At 36.7% G+C, this 20,859-nt stretch overlaps 2 protein-coding genes across 3 annotated transcripts in view; both read left to right on the top strand.

Moving 5' to 3' along the window:
• Window positions 1-20,859, top strand: part of LOC111512097 (pyrokinin-1 receptor) — a 289,960-nt gene that overhangs the window by 1,109 nt on the left and 267,992 nt on the right. The gene's annotated exons all lie outside the window — the stretch shown is intronic.
• LOC141481509 (uncharacterized) overlaps window positions 199-20,859 on the top strand; it is a 20,780-nt gene continuing 119 nt past the window's right edge. Inside the window, exons 1-2 of the mRNA XM_074173132.1 lie at window positions 199-6,420; window positions 6,484-6,840. Coding sequence (XP_074029233.1) covers window positions 5,996-6,420; window positions 6,484-6,840 — 782 coding nt within the window. The 5' untranslated portion in view covers window positions 199-5,995. The remainder of the gene's footprint in view (window positions 6,421-6,483; window positions 6,841-20,859) is intronic.

Here is a 20,859-nt window from a genome sequence, read left to right as displayed (position 1 = left end):
GGAAATTATCGTTTTGAGGACAACCGCCGATTTTGAAAAAAATTTGAGTGTACCTACGTATGTTGATGCGTAGATTACGAATCCGAAAGGAAAAGCGACGATCTCCTTTATTATAACAAAGTTACGGCCCTTCAAAGTTCAGAAAAAGGCAACTTTTCAGCCTTCTTTTTCACAAGATAACTATTTGAAAACACAATAGTAGTTGTTTACAGCTGATTCTCGGCCTCCCCCCACCACTATGACGTATTAATTGCTTTTTTTATTGGTTGTTGTTTGGTGAAGTTTTTTTGTTGTGCAGTGAAGTCAAGGCATTGTGACCTTGAAGTGTCTGGTGCATGGATCGTTCAGATTTTTTTTTCATATGAGATTTTGTGTGTTTATGTGTGTGTGTAGGAGAATGCACGGTACAGGGTTTCATCATGTGCTTGTTTGTCTATGTACAAACATACGTCTGCATACTTCGAAGATCCTCCAAGTAATAAATGCTCCATCGGTGTTAGGGCACCAAGTTAGTAGTGGAGTGACGTCACAGCAATAACCGTTCAACGGCTAGAGAGCGACATGTTCACTCCACGACGTGTGGCAGAGTAATGCGTATTCATCGGTCTGCCCTCACCTCTCCTGAAGCGATGAAGGTTCGCTCTAGCCCCGCTATCGATGGTGACACAACGGCAGCCGAGGACTGTTTGCCTAGCGTCTACCCTCTCCGAGACCGCAACGACCACTGCTTGCTCGTATATCGACATCTGTTATCGCATTCAGTTGGGAGGTAATCTTGGCGCATGTAGTTGAGAAGTGGGGTTGGCTATGACGTCTTGACGGGTCCTATCAGAGTGTATTTAAGAAGCGTACGAGTGTTGGCTATGTCAGTTTACATCAAGTGAGTTAGTGAGAACTATTATATAAAATGTATTCCTGTGACTGTGGTAAATCTTTCACTCGTAGTGATAATCTTCGTCGGCATCAGCTCCAGAGTTGCCAAGGAGGGCCTGCAGTGAAACGGGTGAGAGTGGATAATGCAACACCTATGTATACGTGCAATTGTTGTAATGTGACAATTCCTATGAGCCAAGTGAATTCTCACCGAAGAACCATGAGTCATAAAAATAATGCATGTGTTCAATTGTCTGACGGTGTTCAAATTATAACGAATGCATTCAATTGCCGCATTGCTACATACAGGGTGGAGAGTTCGATTGTAACCAGTGACTACATGTCATTTTTCAATAAGATTAGGCAGAAGGTCATTGAATTACTGGAATCAGCCATCAGAATCCATAAAAGCATCAAGGTGAATATGGAAGTTTTTGGGAATTATATTCTTCAGACTGATGATTCGAGGGACACGAAGTCATTTAATTCCCAAAATAAAATAGTGGACCAATCTTCAGATTTGAATGCTGTTTTTGATGGATTCCGTGATGTAATTGTGGCTCAAACGACTGAGTTCCAGGATCGTGACTCAGGTATTTATTTTTTGAAAATTTCAATAAGATTGAATAGTAATATTTTTTTTTTATAATTCAGGTTGGACTTGTGAAAAAATATTGTTTCTCGAGGTCAACATTAATAAATACAGTCCACTGGAAGGACGTTCATATGTGAAGCTGCCTCAATGTATTCAATGGAAGAAAGCTGTTGTGAATGTTCGTAATGAAGATCAATATTGTTTTGCTTGGGCTATAACATCAGCATTATATCCTGCAGATAGTCGAGTGTCCGAACTTACGTCATATCCACATTTTTCCACTGTTTTAGATGTCACAGGTATGGATTTTCCGGTTAAAGTTAATAATAAGAGTATCGAAATATTCGAAGATAGGAATGATATTTCAATTAATGTTTACGGTTTAGAGAGTACATTTGAGAAGGGTAAAATGAAGTATGAAGTGATTGGTCCATTGCGATACTCACAGAGAAGACTCCGGAGACATGTCAATTTGTTGTTTATAACTGATGACTCCGGTAATGGTCACTATTGTTGGATCAAAGATCTTTCAAGATTAGTTTCTAATCAACTATCAGCTCATAGACAGAAAAAATATTTTTGTGACGGATGTTTGATATATTTTTCTGATGAGAGATTGCTTTTACGTCATAATATGTATGATTGTAATCACATTAGTACCACAACACCAACTACTAATTTAAAGATCAATAAATATGGTAGAATGGTTGCGGAAAATAAACTAATGTTTGAAAACTTTGAGAGGCAAATGAGGGTGCCATTTGTAGTGTATGCTGATTTTGAATCAGTGCTTAAACCGATTCATGTGAATGAGCCAAATCCTGGAAGTTCATACACGATTAAAACATTCAAACATGCCCCATATTCATTTGCTTATTTGATAAAGTGTTCATATAATGATGATTTGACAAAATTTGTTACATATAGGGGTGTAGATGCAGCTCAGAAATTTGTGAGTAGCATTGAAGATGATTTGAAAGAGATACATGAAAATCATCTCAGAAACCCTAAACCAATGGATACACAAACTGTCGAAGAAGAAGAACAGTTTGTTGCAGCCAGAACTTGTGGTATATGTAATAAAGCATTTACTGATGGTGACGTCAAAGTAAGAGATCATTGTCATGTCACAGGAAAGAAAAGATCACATGCCGCTCACTCGAAATGTAATTTAAATTTCAAAATACCAAACTTCATACCTATCATTTTTCATAATTTAAGTGGTTATGATTGTCATTTATTCATAAAAGAATTGTATAGGAATAAAGAGAAAGTTGATGTTATCCCGCAAACTAAAGAGAAATATATATCTTTCACGAAGCATCTCTTTACACACAGCTATACCGATAAAGATGGTGTGGTTAGGAAGAATTATCTCAAAATGAGATTTATCGATAGTTATAAATTTATGACTAATTCGTTGGAGAAGTTGGGTGCAAACTTGACCTCCGATCAATGTTTGGAGATGCACAAACATTTCCCACAAATTGAGAAATTCAATTTGATGAGACAGAAAGGTGTATTTCCATATAGTTTTGTTGATGACATTGACAAATTGAATTATCCATTACTTCCGACAAAAAATCAGTTTTATGACACACTCAATTGTGAACATATATCGGAAACTGATTATGATAGGGCTAGAAAAGTTTGGAATTTATTCGAGTGTCAGAATTTGGGGGAATACTCTGATTTGTATTTGAAGTCGGATGTATTGCTACTATGTGATATTTTTGAAAACTTCCGCACCACAAGTTTAGAGATATATAACTTAGATCCGGCACAATATTACACTGCACCTGGATTATCATGGGATGCCATGTTGAAGTTCACTAATGTTGAATTGGAATTACTAACTGACATTGATATGATTCACTTTTTTCAAAAAGGTATACGAGGTGGAATTAGTCAATGTAGCGAGAGGAAACATATAGCAAATAATAGATTTTTACCCAATTATAATCCCAACGAACCTTCCACATTCATTACATATTTAGATGCAACAAATCTATACGGTCACAGTATGTCACAACCTCTACCAACAAGTGAATTTACATGGTTGACACCAAATGAAATTCTTAATCTCGATGTGATGGATGTGAGTACTGATAGTCCGTATGGGTATGTATTTGAAGTGGACATTCATTATCCACAAGAGTTGCATGATAAACATTCTGACCTTCCATTTTTAGTCGAAAAAATAATACCACCTCGTACACAATCGAAAATTCCCAAATTAATTCCAAATTTGAATGATAAAAGAAAATATATTGTTCATTATAGGAATCTACAGCAAGCTGTCAAAAATGGATTGATTGTAATGAATACACATAGAGTATTGAAATTCAAACAATCATGCTGGATGAAACCCTATATAGATCTTAATACTGAAATGCGTAATAGGTCTAACAACAAATCTGTTAAAGATTTCTATAAACTAATGAATAATGCGGTGTATGGAAAGACAATGGAGAATGTAGATAATCGAATTGATGTTAGACTCGTTACACATTGGGAAAATATAAAGAAAAATATAGGTGCCAGCACTCTCATAGCCAAACCAAATTTCAAAAATTGTTCAATTTTCACTGATAATTTCGTTGCCATTCAATTGGGTAGAGTGAAGGTTCATTACGATAAACCATTATATTTGGGATTTTCCATATTAGAATTATCTAAAACAGTCATGTATGACTTTTTCTATGGATGCATCAAACAACACTTTGATGAAAATGTCTCTTTACTTTACACAGATACCGACTCGCTCATTCTTAAAGTAAACACAGAAAATTTTTATGAATTCATAAAAACTAACATAAGTAGATTTGATACATCCAATTACAGTATAGTTAACCAATTCAATATTCCAGTAACAAGTTCAGTCTTGGGTAACTTCAAAGATGAATTTCCAAATGATCCAATCATGAGTTTTTATGGTACAGGTGCTAAAGCATATTATGTGAAATCTGTTGATGGTGAATTTAAGAAAGCCAAAGGGGTTAAACGATCTGTAATAAAGAATGAATTGACATGCGAAGATTATCAAAAAATCGTCGAACAAGGTGGTATGATATTCAGAAAGATGAATTCATTTAGAAGCGTGTTACATGATATGTATACTGAATTAAAAAATAAAGTTGCATTATCATATCACGATGATAAACGATTTATCATTCCGAATACTACCCACACTCTTCCTTGGGGTCATAATGATATTGAATTTTATGAAAACGATCCAAATGAGAACATTCGTTGGATAAGTAATATTATTCAACAATCACAATCTCAGGAGACTCCATTGGATCAATTGATTAATTTATTATCTGCCGAGATCAATGATTGAAATATCATTCAATATCTTCAAAACCGGAAAATTCAATATTGATATTTATGTAGCCATTTATAATTAATAATATATGATAGAAGTAATGTGATATTAATGTATTATGTATGTATGTATATGTATTACTGTAATGAATATAAAATGATTAAAATTTTATTTGTATTATTTCTATTTCCCTAATCAATTACTGCAATATATAGTATAATGTAAATGACAGAAATATCAGTTTGAAGAGAATCATCGTAGAGTGCACAATGTCTAAAACAATCGATAAGTTTGGTAGAAAAAGAAAATGGGGTGGTAATGTCATTCGAGGTCCTCCTGGGAATGGTTTTAAATTAACAAAAGATGGTCATTATGACATGCAAAGGAAAATATTGAAAAATACAAGTGAACCAATTGACAAGAGTGATTGTGTAACTGTATCATATCTTGAGGGGGAAATTAATGGAGCAAAGGAAGTTATACTTCTAGCCCTACAAGCTGCAATACAATCCACAATAGGCAATATTGCTCGGGACGCCCGGCAAGCATTTGACGATAAAATTGCAGAGGCTCGGATAACTTTCACTCGTAAATTTGACAAACTTACAAGTGATGTAGACATAAAAATGTCTGACATAACAGCGTCTACAAATAAAAAATTTGATGCTATGTCAAACATAACAGGGACTACAATGAAAAAGTATGATGTACTGGAACAGAGAGTTGAAGTATTGGAGAAAAACCATAAAGAAGTTTTGGAGAGAAACTATAAAGTCAGGCCATCATCATCAGGTGGACTGGGATATCCAGGACTGAACATTAATCCAAATCATAGAATAATACAACCAAAACCAAAACCAACTGATGATGTATTAATGGAACCAACATGGTGAATGTATTCCCTCGTTAGGTTAGGTTAATAGCTACGTTAGGTTAGCTGCATACTTACGTTAGGTTAGGTGTTAGGTTAGTATTCCCTCGTTAGGTTAGGTTAATAGTTACTGTAGGTTAGGTTAGGTTAGGTTAGGTTAGGTTAGGTTAGGTTAGGTTAGGTGTTCGGTTGCATAGCGGTAGGTTAGAGTACCAGGTTAGGTTACGTTAATACATACGATAGGTTAGGTGTTCGGTTGCATAGCGGTAGGTTAGCGTACTAGGTTAGGTTACGTTAATACGTTAGGTTAGGTGTTCGGTTGCATATTATGTTACGAACGCGCGCGCGAAGAGGGCGTAGATGTCTCTCCAGATGTCCCGCCTACCTGGGGCCGGAGGCCCCACCCACCTGGGCGGAGCCCAGGCAGTGGGCGGGGCCCGTTAGGGCCACGCCCCCCCCCCCCCCGTCGCCACCAACTTTTCGGATACCCCGCCCCTTTCCGAAGCCCCGCCCCCTTTCCGAAGCCCCGCCCCTCCCCTCCCCGAAGCCCCGCCCCCCGACTCCCAACATTTGCGCATGTACACCCCTACCCTCATCGCGCATGTGCGCTCCCACCATTTTCCCACCGCTCATGCATCGAAGTCGATACCCTCCGGAGAGCACTCCACAACATTCAGTTCGAGAAGTCATCTCATCGAGAGCAGTCCACTCCACAACAAGGCAGTACGTTCCAACGACCAACTTGATATTTGAGTAAGTAAATTAGGAATGTTATTTTTTATATCAACTAACTTTGTATTATTTCTTCTTTTTCAGAATGGCAACCAATACACAGGAGGTGAATAATGCTGTGGCGTCTATTCTGCCGGTGTCCGCTGACCAGGAGGAGGCAGCATCTTCGAGAGCGGTGACGGTTGACCAGCCAACCACTTCGCGTTCGCGAGTTAGGTGCAGATCTTCTAGCCCTGACTTATTCGAGGAGGAGGAGGAAGTCAGGGCTGTGAAGAAGGTTTGCCAACGACCTGCAGCAAAGGTTGGTCCTATTTCAAAGTACCGAGCTACTTGCAATAGGACTAATCCTTATGCAGGTAGTTTTTCGACCTCTCGTAAGAGGGCCTCCACACCAGCAGCAGCACCAGCAGCAGTGGAAATTCCGAGGAGTCCTTCTCCGGAGTTGGTGATATTGTCGCCGTTGGTGACGCGACTACCACCGCTGCCAGCGACACCGGCGGATCCTGAGGTGTTGGTGCCACAGCCTATCGGAGAGGTTAGTGAAAAGATGAGTGTTTTTCTGCAGAGATGCAAGAAAGCAGAACGAGCTGCCCGATCTAGCGAGGCCGCGTTGGTTACCATGAAGCGACAAATGGCTGAAATGGATAACCGACGGAGGGAAATCCAAAAGGAAATGGCCGAAATAGATCGGAATTATGCATCTCTGCAGGAAAGGTGTAAAGCAGAGACCTCTTCGATAAAGCTGTACAAAAAAATAGTGACAGTTATGGACACTCTTTTTGTAGATGAAGTGTAAATGTAAGATTAGTTTTAGGTTAGTTAGGAGTATTTAATTATGGTAGTTTTAAGTTTATATTTGTTAAGTTTATATTGAATAAAGGAAAAGGAAGTGAAATAAAGGGTGTACACTGTTTTTTGGTTTGGTACACATTGAACAATGCGATGGTTGGAGCATTTTTCTTCACTTCCTCTTATTATTATTATTATTTTTTTTATTTCAATTCCAAGTTCTTCTAGACAAATACCTCACATCAATTTTTGTGTCCTCTAATCACTTGTAAATAATTTCATGTGAAGAAAATTTAAAAAATAAAAAATAGACATGTTTCATAGTGAAATCGACAAGTATATTTCATTTGTATTTTATCCATTCAAGTATCTCTTTCATTGAATATGTCTTATGTCACTTTGCAATTTACCCCTACTCATTGAATATGTCTTATGTCACACTACAATTTACCCCTACTCAATGTTCCACTCCTCTCCCACTCCCTCTCGAAAGTATAAAAGTAGAAATCATCTGATGAAACATTCAGTTGATCAGCTAGCATCGAGATGGAACCCGATTCAACCTCCGAACCCTATAGCTGCCCGGATCAGGGGTACAACTTCAATTACTGGGATAACAGCCAGGTACAGGTAGTCTCTTCCACCACGGAACCCCACAGTCCGCCATACGAATACCGGGATCACGACATCAGGATGCAAGTTCAACATGTCACTGGCAGTGACGAAGGACACTTGGATGACTCGGAATATCCAGATCCTGACGGATGGTGGGACCCTGCTTATGATGACATTGTCCCAATGAGTAGCGACGACGATGATGATGACGACGACGACTCTGGTGATGATGCTGATGACGAGCTTGACGTTAGACGTCCTCCACCATCCCCTATCCTCATCGAGGATAGTCCTCCGCCATCCCCAATCCTAATCGATGATGATGTCCTCAATTCCGATGATGACATATAATCATCTACTCGTCCATCATTTCCTTTCCTTTCCTTCCACGGAGTACACACTTTTTGGTTGGTGTACACGAGGCACTGCGAGGCTGGGGCAGTGTCTTCCTCCCTTCCTCTCCCTCTTATTAGTTTTTTTTTCCATAATAATCACTAGAATTTCTCCTAATAATCGCTCAGAGTTTCATTCTTGATGTTTTCGAATCTCAAACACTGTTCTACATTTCACCCCCTCCATTTCATTTCTTCCAATATAAATATAGCAACAATCCCAGTTCTATATCATTCTTCCACAATGTCGAGTACAGGACCCATCCAAGTACATGAAATAGATTCAACGTCTGATCATTTGAGTACAACCTTCGCTCAATTTCTGCAGCGAATCTATGATCTTCCTGATGATTTCGCAGAACGAGTGGAACAAGGTATTCAGGACGACATAGATGCTGTTGACGATAATAATGCGGATGATGTGATTAGTATATCATCTGATTCAGCTGATTATGACGACGACGACATCATGAGTATATCATCTGATTCAGATGACTACTATGAGGATGATATCATTAGTATATCATCTGATTCAGATGACGATACCATAATTATTGTTTCTGATGATGAGGAGCGTTAGTCCATATCATTGCATGGATTAATAAAAAAATAACAGCCCTTTTCAGGGCTACAATTAAAGACTGAAACAATAAAAAAAATAGCTCTTTTCAGAGCTACCATTATACTTTCAAACAGAAACAGATTCATACCATTGTTAACATTATGTTAACATTATAATCTCAAACGAAATATATGTATGTGAAAGTATTCATCATTATATGCATATGAATGATTGACAAATGCCAACTTCAACTTTCATTTAAAGTAGTACTCATCATATGCATAGATATTCAATGACTATCAAATTCCAAATTTCGACTTTTCAGTCAAAGTAGTAATTTATTTGTCATATAATGTATAGATATTCAAAGACTAACAAATTTCCAACTTAGACTTTTATTAGTCAAAGTATTCATTTGTCACATAATCTATGAATACTAATACAACTAACTACTGTTTGTGTGAATAATGTAGCCCTGAAAAGGGCTGTTGTTTTTTTTTTTGACCAGTAGGTCCACGGTTATTGTGCCACAGGTTGGACATTATTACATATAATACATGTAGATACTCGGGTGAAGTTTGTTAGTGGCCTCTCGCAAGCTTCACACCAATTCTGTCCCATTTCCATAATTGAGACAGTGTTGTGGGTGTTGACATGGGCATACCACCCTCCATTATTGTTTCTATGCGAATAAAACCGAAAGCAGCACCAACATAGTTTTTTGTTCTCTCCATCTATTGTGCTGATCAATACGTATGCATCCAATGCACAATACAAATCCAAGGGATCTTCCAGTGTCTCACTGACATTGAGTGTTCGCATACCGATCCTCATAGCACCATCACCTTCAGTTGTGTCAGCTTCTATCCCTTCATCATCTCCTTCTTCATCCATGACCCTCTCAAACTCCATCACGTCATCATCTTCGTCGCTTTGGTTGGCCTCGTTTTCAACTTCGTCTATCTCATCTTCATCGACTCCAACATCTTCTGCTTCAACTATCACTTCCTCTAGCGGAACATTGACATCCTCATCATCTGATTCGTCTATCCAATTGTTTTCATCAACAGCAGCTATTCTATTTAATGCAGCATTTATTTTTGCAGAATTCATCTTGTTGTTGTTTGCTCACAGTTGTAGAGAGTGAATGAATGAACTCTAGGTTTGCAAGTCAACTTATATAGGAGGTGATGCGACTCCCACTTGACTCGTTTAGAGTGGAATAGTAGGAGAAGTTATCCCACTATACTTCCACATGATGTTGATTCGTATAAATAGAGATCGTAGGTATAGGAGAGAGCATTCAGAGTTTCTGTAAGTCATCTCTTAATATTTCTAATCGAATTAGTAAAATGCCGTTTCCAAAAGAGTGGAATGAAAAACCAAAAGTGTGTGTCTACCCAATGATGATTGCAGGGGCTATTGTGTGCTACTTTTGTCAAATAAGTAGACCTAAGGATTCAATCAATCCATGTACTGGTATGTGTAGTGATTGCGTGTTGCGGATTCAACTATCGCCTCCTTCTCATCCACCGAAGCGAACAAAATCGGATTATCGTCAACAACAGTTACGGTGTCTGAAGTGTTCCGAACCTATAATATTTAACAATATAGGTATCTGTAGAAATATTTGTGGTACCTGTGCTGCCGTTCCAACTCCACTGCAACGTTGTTTGCGTTGTGATACATATTCCATGAATTGTTGGAATCATGTATGCAATGCATGTAGAAGTACTTGGGATCTGTGTGAGAAGGTTGGTCAACTCTACCCCAATAGGAGAATCCATTTTTTTCAATGTTGGTGTTTGACGCACGAGCAACAACTATTGAGGAATAGAGTCAAAGAACGTTCCACATCCACAGAGACATATTAACATTTTTCATTTTTTATTATCGTTATTGTCCTCTATTATTAATAAATATATATATTTTGAATTTATTTGTATTATTTTCTAACATTTAAAAATACATGCATGCAACACAAAGTTTTCCTCTTAAATGACAAAGATTGTTACATGCGTGAATAGTTTAGTGAGAGAGCGCATGTGCCAGTTGATGAAAGAGCGCATGCGCTAGTTTATTTTCTTCTATAAATGGTGAGGTCTCAGTAACATCATCACCTTTCCTATCCACATTCTATTGCTATCACATATCATTCCTCAGACCTTAATAATCATGAGCTCTATGCCGCTATTGATTGCTGAAGATGGTTCACCACTTGTTGATATCGATCAGACTGATTTTGAAAATATTCCAGTATTACATTTATCGAGTCAAGATTCGATAAATGATTTTGATATTAACGACTTCGTTAACTTTGCAGATGTGCCAGAACCAAATGAGCAAATTATTATTGAAAATCCGATCGTTTCGCAATTATCATCACTCAAACACTCTTCATCTACCCTTCCTCTTGGTGTTGATAAGAAATCTAGAACAATCAAGAGGAAGGTTACTAAGGCATCTTCATCGATTGTCACTGACTTTAAAGAAAAGAAAGAATCCAAAAGTGTTGTGCGACAGAAAAAACCCGCAACGAAAAGTGACAGATCGAAGAGGAAGCCAAAAGGTACTCCTAAAGAAATGAAGAGTGATTTGAAAGCTGAACCGCTATCTTCTTTCAGCCCCCTCCATCGGTTTGGGGAAATGAAAAGGAAAGCAAAATGCCGTCTTGTAAAGGCACAGATGACTATTGCTGAACTTGAAAAGAGTGAGCGAGCTATTAATGCTAATAATGAAACTCTTGAAGCATTAGATGCCAAGATTGCATTAGCGAAGGTTGAATTGGCTAGAATGTCTAAAGATGCTGATGAACTCCGTTCAAAAATTGGTAAAGATAAGCAATTCCATCAACGTTCGAGAATGCAAGCTCAGGCTGAGCTTGAGGAGTCGACTAAGCTTTATGAGACAGCATTATCAGTGAGAGATAATTGGCAAAAAGAGTTGGATACTGCATTTCAAAGTGACGGCGATTAGTTTTGGGAATGATAATGTGTTTTCAATATCGTGAGTTGAAAAATATAAGCGGGAATGGAGTATACAATTAATTTGGTTTGGTATACACAGAACATTGCGAATGGCTGGGGCAATGTTTACCGCTGCAATATTTTTCAGTTCACATACTTATAATTGAAATGAAAACAATAATGAACTTTAATATTACTTTATTCATAAAAGTCACTATTATATACATTTAAACCATATTTGATTCATCAATCCAAGAATTTTGTTCGCTAGGAAGGCCTAACCACTTTACATATACTTTATTTTTTCTTCTCTTCAACACCTTCTCAATCAGATATACGTCAGGATTCTCGGTTCGTAATAACTCTTCTTCGTAAAAACATCCTCTAATCGGCTGTTCATTCATATCTTCAAGATTATAAGTCGTTGGGATGGTTTTATTAATTTTAACAATCTTGAATAGCTCCGTGGTAAAATTCGCAGTGTAAGACTTTTCAAAAATATGTTTGTATTTACTTATACGTACAATATCATTTAATTGGAATTTGGGTTTACTTTGTCTTCCTCCAATTCCATTGATACCCTTGAATTTTAATTTTGTTGTTGAATCAACATTGATGGGTGCCATACCTATTGTACGATGAACTTTATTATTATATCTACTAGTTATAATTGGAAGAATATCAAGCCATTTGTGGTGACCTCTCATCGAAAATTCCTTGTAGAGCCATGCCTTTATTGTACGAATCACTCTTTCTGCTATAGCTGCCTTCTTTGTGCTAAATGTTGAATAATGATTGATATTATATTCTCGCATGAGAGATGAGAAGCTTTTATTGAAAAATTCTTTCCCTTGATCGCTTTGTATGTGTTTGGGGGAGTATTTGGCTTCTTTCAGTACATGTTTCATTGCATTAGTTACTGTACTACCTGTTTTATCTTTAACTGCTACAGTCCACAGATATTTGGAGTAACAATCTATCACTACAAGTATATATCGGTATCCTTCATTACTTTTTGCATAAGGTTGCAGTTCAGCTAAATCTATTTGCCATAGATCTGCAAAACCTTTGATGGTGGTTATTCTTCTACGAAAATTACGTCTTGCAGGTTTATGTAATTCATTAACAACTTGTCGTTTGACATCACTTATTTCATTAGTCATTCTATTTCAATATGATTAAAGAGAAAAGGTGATAATGTTACTGCATTGAATGATGATGTGACAGTGATCATTACATGTGAATATGTTAATATATTATACCTTCTTCACGTAATTCTTCAATTATTGAAATTATTTCATTATCATGTCCGGTATGTCCGGCTGACTTTGAAGCTACCAATAGTCGTAGGCGAGCAACTAACTCTTTCGGTGAATTCCAGTACACATAATTCACAGGTTTAGAATTATATATTTTCTCCATTTTCACTCGTTTGAGTGCTCCACCAATTTTACTTCTACTTCTTATTGGATATTGTCGTGAGTCTAATAGAGGTTTGATAACTTCACGAAATTTTTTAGAATTTGTATTTTTAAAACCATTCTTCAGATGATATTGTTTATATGGAGCATTCGTTATTTTCAATATTTTGGAATATACTTGACGAGTTTCTTCATTATCAACATCTTGTGGATTCTTCAAAAAAATCATATCATACAATTCTGGACTACCTGCGCATTCATATTTTTTCACTTTATTAGCATCCCAAAATGAAATGTTTCCATCTTTGAAATTTACCACTAGACTTCCCATTTTCAGCTTTTGTGTAATTGGATCCATACGTACGCCAAATGTTCCATCATATGCTGGATTTCTAGATTTTATATTATTCAAATGTTTCATCAAAACATCTTCACCACTTTCATTCATAACAGGTGAGATGTCAGGATCCGAGGAATCGATGTGGGACGATGATGGTGTTTCGAATAGAGTTGTTCTCATATCGTCTTGAAGTGTGCTCGTGTCACTATTCACAGATGATACACTACCAAAAGATTGTTTTCTTCCTATTGGAGTACTCATGGGATAATTTGAAGTAGATTGAACAGTTCCATGATTTGGTGATAACACTGGTGATTTAGAAGTAGCGTTTGATGATAAAACATTCAATGGTTTCATTATGGGCTCATACAATCTTTCAAGTGTCGTACGATTTTCAATATTATCATTCTTGATAGAGTTGAATTTCTGCCTGACAGCTTCTGTTGTCTCTACTAGTTGACGTTTCAAATTTATTTCATTGTTTTTATTTTCAGGATCTTTTTTTGTATTCATAATGCCCTTTTTTTGAATTAAAGCTTAATTCGTTGGTGAAGTGACCACTACAATATTCAGTGATCGAATAAGTTCCAAAAACAAGATCATGGGTATATAAAACTATCGAATCCTTTGCGATATCTACCTTCATCTATTTTTCTATCCTTATCAATGACTAGAAATCCATATTGGTCCTCCCAGCATTTAACACACATCAATTGGAATTGTTTGAATGTTACATCGGGTGAAACATGATCTGAATAAATGTGATGTAAATTCGTCTCATCTTGTTTGAACATTATAATGAAATTGGTATTGTCACGCACTAACTGTTTGGGTACCGTGAATATGTCTGTGCTAGATAAAAACAATCAACATCCTTATGACGTCCCATACAGAAATATGATCTAATAATATCTTGCTTTTCACATATCACATCATCGAAAATGAAAACAGAATTAGGCTTAGCGTCGGAGGGTTCCACTATTTCTGCATTATTGCTGAATGTATAAAAACCTAATCCTTTTATAGGTTCCAAAACACTTCGCAAGTACTGATATTTAGGTTGATTGAGTGATTTCGAATAGAGATACACATTTCTAAATCTCAGTCCTTGTGGATGTGTTAATAGTGATATCATTGCATTCGTCTTTCCACAATTTGAAGGTCCTATAATGAGTCCTCGAACTGATGATGGAAGTAGTGGACCATGTCTGAATACCCTTTGTCCATTCAATCCACAACCAAATTTCTCATCTAGATTATCTACAGCAAACTTTTCTTTCTGTTTTACAATGCGCATCGTGCCGTGGTTGGAGACTATATAAATGTTATTAGCTTATTCATTTCAATGTGTACCATCAAACGATACGGACGTATTGAAAGTGATCGTAAAATTAAAAGAGGTTGTGGTTTTGTTAATGATTTAATAAACAAACTTCCTTTCGAATTACATCTACCGGAGGTTATCAATACTGTGGACCGGGTACAAAATTGAAACAACGTTTAGCTCGTAACGACCCTGGAATCAATAAATTAGATATTGAATGCAAAAAACACGATATTCAATATTCTAAGCATCCATCCGATCTTGCAGCAAGACATTTAGCCGACAAAGAACTTGAATACAGCGCTTGGGATAGGGTTAAATCGAAGGACGCGAGTATTGGGGAAAGAGCAGCTGCATTACTTGTCACCAACATTATGAAAGCGAAAAGACATATGGGCATGGGTTGTAGTACCAATAAGAAAAAATGTAAGAGGAAACAAACGAAGAAAAATAAAATTAAAAAAGTTGCATTTGGTGCTGGGATAGTCCATAAAGTGCGAAATGTATTGAAGAAAGCTGGTGGGAATCAATTTGTGACGAATAATAGCAAAAAAGCTATCACTGTGGCATTGCAGGCGGCACGTAAATACCTTAAAGCTGCCGGTGGAAAGAAGAAAATCCGCACACCACGCATAATTCCTGTTCCCAAGATCGGTGGACTTTTACCATTGATACCAATTTTTGCTGGACTATCCGCACTAGGAAGTTTGGCGGGAGCTGCTGCTGGTATTACCAAGGCCGTGAATTCGGCAAAAGCCAGCAGAGCGGCTTTAATGGAAGCCAATCGTCACAATAAAACCATGGAGGCTGTAGCATTAGGCAAACGCGGAAGTGGAATATATCTCAAACCATACCGTAAAGGTTTAGGACTATATTTAAAACCATACAAAGCCACAAACAAAACAAAAAACTAATTGAACCCCTACCTCAGAGGCCTCTTACTGATCTCGATCTCAGTTATTATGCACAAAAAATGAAAATTCCACATTTTCGTGGTGTTTTTATGCGTGATAGATTACCATCTTCAGGTCCAAAACAAAACGAGACAGCTATTGTTAATTTAGATGGAATAAGTGGACCAGGAACACATTGGGTGGCATATAAAAAATGTGGGAAAGAAGTCACATATTTCGATAGTTTTGGAGATCTACCCCACCATTGGAATTGACTCGATTCTTTCGAAAATGTTCGAATGTAAAAATCAAATATAACTATGATCGACAACAGAAATTTAATACAGTTCTCTGTGGTCACTTGTGCTTGCAGTTTCTCTCTAAATAATTTTCCAAATAAAAATGGATTCAACACCAAAACTGGATCGGGAGGCTATCAAGGGAATGGGGTTTTCACTTAGAATGTTTTCAAAATATGGTACCTTGAAAAAAATGGATAAAGTGATGCTTGCAAATATGCCTAAGGAAGTGATACTTGCATGTGTTGCACATGAGATTGCATATGTTTGGGAAAAGTTGCCTAAGCATCTGCAAGATGACATCGATATAATGAAACATAGATATTGTTATGAGCACCACCACCACGATCAAAATTCAGAATCGGATGTTAATGACGGTCCTATACCTCGGAAATCTATGTGTTGTATTTGTAATATAGAGGATGTGAATATTGGTATCAATAAAAATGATACTTATTACAATACAACACCTTCCAAAAAGTGTAAATTGTCTCAAATGTGCTGTTGCTGTGTACAATAATAAATTGAAATGTGTTTCAAAATATTCATCAGTCATGTCACGAAAGTTCGAGCTACAAGCTGTCGGGACAAGTGTCTTGAGTGCGGATTTTTTTTCCACCAATTGAATTGGATAGGAAGAACAGTCGTTATGGATTAGGACTTTTGGGATTCTATGGGTGCAATACAATCAATAATATAACTGAAGCTAATAACTTAGTTAGTTTTAGAATCAGTAATGACAACTCATCGATACCCCAAAAGTTGACAATTGAAATTCCATGTGGTGCTTATGAAATAGAAGAGATCAATGCCGTCATACAGAAACATATCATGTTCAGATTGTTTCATGATAAAAAACCAAATGATGTCGTTGCAGATGATATTTTCTATCTACACGCCAATAATAATACATTCAAATGTGAAATGCGATCCAAATATGAAATTGATCTGACACATCCAAATTCAATAGCAGAAATGATGGGGTTCGCTCATGAAATATTTCCACCAAATCAGATACATGAATCATCATTACCAATAAACATTACAACTGTGAGACTTATCCGCTTAGATTGCAATATAATATCTGGTTCATATATAAATGGTGAAGAATCCCACATTCTTTTCTCATTCGATATTGATGTTGAACCTGGCTACAATCTTACTAAAGAACCACACAGTATTATATTATGCCTGTCAGTCCAGAAGGTCGTCAATTGATTCACAACATTACAGTGCGTATTTTGGATGAAAAAAATAACCTTATCGATTTTGGAGTGAGTGAAGAAGAGATTTTCATTATTTTGGAATTGAAGAAAATCGAATAACTGTTGTTATGGGTTTCATTTATAATAGACAAAATCGCATTGAACAATCCCAAACGAGTTGCACTATCAAAAAGAAAGGTGTGCATAAAAAGAAGCTCATTCCACAAGTGTATGCTAAACAGTTAGCACATAACGCTCTGTCTGTGAGTGATCTTAAATTTTTGAAATCGATTGGATTGAAAGTGAGAAAATAACAATGGTGCTCGAAACAAACAATGAAAAGTTGAATATATTCAATGAACCAGTGCTCGATCATTCTCTCATAAGTTTACATGAGCACACATATAAGCCCTATGGATCACCGCTATTCAGGAATTCGGATGAAATCAGAATTGCAATCAATAATCAAGATGTTATACTAGATATTGCCGAGAGCTTCATTTACATAGAAGGTAAATTCACCCCCAAAGATGTAGCGAAAACATGCTATCTCTCGAATAATGCAATTGCATTTCTCTTTGACGAAATTCGTTATGAAATGGGAGGTGAACAAGTGGCTGTTGTTAGAAAACCTGGGATAACATCTACAATGAAAACCATGATATCATTTGGACAATCTCATGCTAACACATTATTGACATCTGGTTGGGGACTTTCACAATTGAAGCAAGATATCTTGGATACAAACAGTCATGTTTTTAGTGGAAAACTACCACTGAAATATTTGATGGGTTTTGCTGAAGATTACAACAAAAGTATCTTGAATGCCAAACAGGAATTGATTTTGATTATCGCTCGATCATTCAAAAACTCATATATAGGTGAGGTTGATGCTGATTTGGAAATAAATAAAATCGAATGGAAAATAAGGCATATTGTACCAGATGATAAACACAAGCTCAAACTTTTGAGTAGAATAAACAAAAGCGGTCTGAATGCCAAAATCAAGTTGGCGTATCGTATGTGGGACCTCTATGAACTACCATCATTACGTGGGACTTCTTCAGACATATGGGCCATCAAAACAACTAACGCATTGGAAACTCCTCGTTTTGTCATCATCGCATTCCAAAGTACTACCACATCTGAAGATAGAACACAAGATATTACAAAATTCACAACTGCTGATATCAATAGTATTCGAGTATACTTGAATTCTGAAGTTTATCCATATGAGCGTTGGAATTTGAATTTCGATAAAAAAACTTGATGCTCCTGCTTATTATGCTTTTGAGAGTTTCCAGCGAAGTTATTATGATAAAGATATGAGTGAACCTCTGATGGACATTGGACAATTTAGAGAGAATCCACTATTCGTCATCGATTGTTCCCATCAACCGAATGCAACAAAATCATCAACTATTGATATAAAGATTGAGTTTGAGACGAGGAAGACCAAGTTTCCAGACAACACTAAAGTATATGCATTATTTTGCATGATACAGTTTTAACATACAATGCATTGGATGGTTCAGTTCATAGCAGATATTGACACTTTTTTTTTCACTCTATCATGTACTGTTTTATGATCTTTTTTTTTTTTTGTAACTGACTTATATCATGTATTGTATTTTATATCATATTTATTGTTTGTAATCATTTTCTATTGTATTTCATCAGATTTAAATAAATAAAACATGAAAATAATACAAAGTTTTTTATTTGACATTATTTATGATTCACAGGAACATACAGACTATCTAAAATAACTTCTTCCTCATAATCATCATTTTCGCGACCATCTTCAATTTCCTCTCGATTTTCATCATTCAATTCAAAGTGATGAATAATCCATTCTGGCAAGTATGGTTGGAGGCTATACAGGAATCTTCTTAGGTTCAGTTCAATCATAACCTCACAAAGTTGCCACAATTCCAATTCATTATCCAAAAATTTGTTGCAAACTTCTGCACCACTCCAATAGTTCTCAGCATCACGAAGGCATAATTCGATTTGTTTTTCATCATAGCATACACTCATATCATAAACGCTTGCATGTTCGGCTCCATCACCCAACACCTTCAATTTAGACGACAAATGTTGAACCGATGATTTGAGATCTACAATATCGACCCAATCTTGACTTGCGTACTGCATCCACATCTTTAAATGGTGGAACTGAAATCGAACAAAAAAAAAACAATAAGCAACCTCCAATTTTTCAGTGATATAATACTCACATTCCCATTTTACTTGTAGTTACAAAGTGAGTGTATTCAACTAAGTTAGTAATGTTTATATTTCCATATAATTATCATCTAATATATGAATATTAATAAAACAATAAGAAATTCATTATAATTACTATTATTATTCAATCATATTGAATTTGACTAGAGTTATCGTTTTCACACCAAAAAAAAAAACTTTGTAAGCTATGACCTAAAGAAATTCACTATAAATTATTACTATTATTCAATCATATTGAATTTGACTAGAGATCGCGTTTTCATGCCAGCAAAACTTTGTTGGCTCTGTCCTAAATACATCATCGTATATTTACCACCTGATGAGTTGATACAAGATATATCGTCATCACTGAATTGCAACGAAATACGTTTTGGTAGCCATGTTTTAAATAATTTATCATTGCTCACATCTTGCAAAGTTAATAAAATTGATTTACCAAATCGTGTAGAATAAGTTGACATATTTTTAATTATGTACACTTCATCAATTGGCAATGATGATAAGGCCTTTTGCTCTAGTATTTCAACCTCCTGTACAATCAAATTATTAATTTTATTCAAGTCTACTTTTGAAACGGACATGATGAAAATATATATGAAAATATAAACAATTTCCAACAGACAAATACACTCACCGTCTTCCTTCTATTACGAACTGAATAACACTCTACCAATTGCTAACTGCTGCAGATATATTCGTCTACTGATTTCATAGTGTGCCAGGCATTTCTTTTATATTAAACAGTGTGAGTCACCCCCACCATGAAACCGTGAAAGATTCACATTGCTAGTTGCTATCCACTAGAGATGCCTGACGTCACAGCCAAGCCCATCTCCCAACTTGATGCGATAACAGTTGCCGGTACGAGCAAGCAGTGGTCGTTGCGGTCTCGGAGAGGGTAGACGCTAGGCAAACAGTCCTCGGCTGCCGTTGTGTCACCATCGATAGCGGGGCTAGAGCGAACCTTCATCGCTTCAGGAGAGGTGAGGGCAGACCGATGAATACGCATTACTCTGCCACACGTCGTGGAGTGAACATGTCGCTCTCTAGCCGTTGAACGGTTATTGCTGTGACGTCACTCCACTACTAACTTGGTGCCCTAACACCGATGGAGCATTTATTACTTGGAGGATCTTCGAAGTATGCAGACGTATGTTTGTACATAGACAAACAAGCACATGATGAAACCCTGTACCGTGCATTCTCCTACACACACACACATAAACACACAAAATCTCATATGAAAAAAAAATCTGAACGATCATGCACCAGACACTTCAAGGTCACAACGCCTTGACTTCACTGCACAACAAAAAAACTTCACCAAACAACAACAATAAAAAAAGCAATTAATACGTCATAGTGGTGGGGGGAGGCCGAGAATCAGCTGTAAAAACTACTCAC

The sequence above is a fragment of the Leptinotarsa decemlineata genome, unplaced genomic scaffold, assembly GCF_025532065.1.
Source record: "Leptinotarsa decemlineata unplaced genomic scaffold, Ldec_3_MD MMD2_tig00000199_RagTag_RagTag, whole genome shotgun sequence".
NCBI lineage: Eukaryota > Metazoa > Arthropoda > Insecta > Coleoptera > Chrysomelidae > Leptinotarsa > Leptinotarsa decemlineata.
This window is presented reverse-complemented; position numbering and strand designations above follow the sequence as displayed.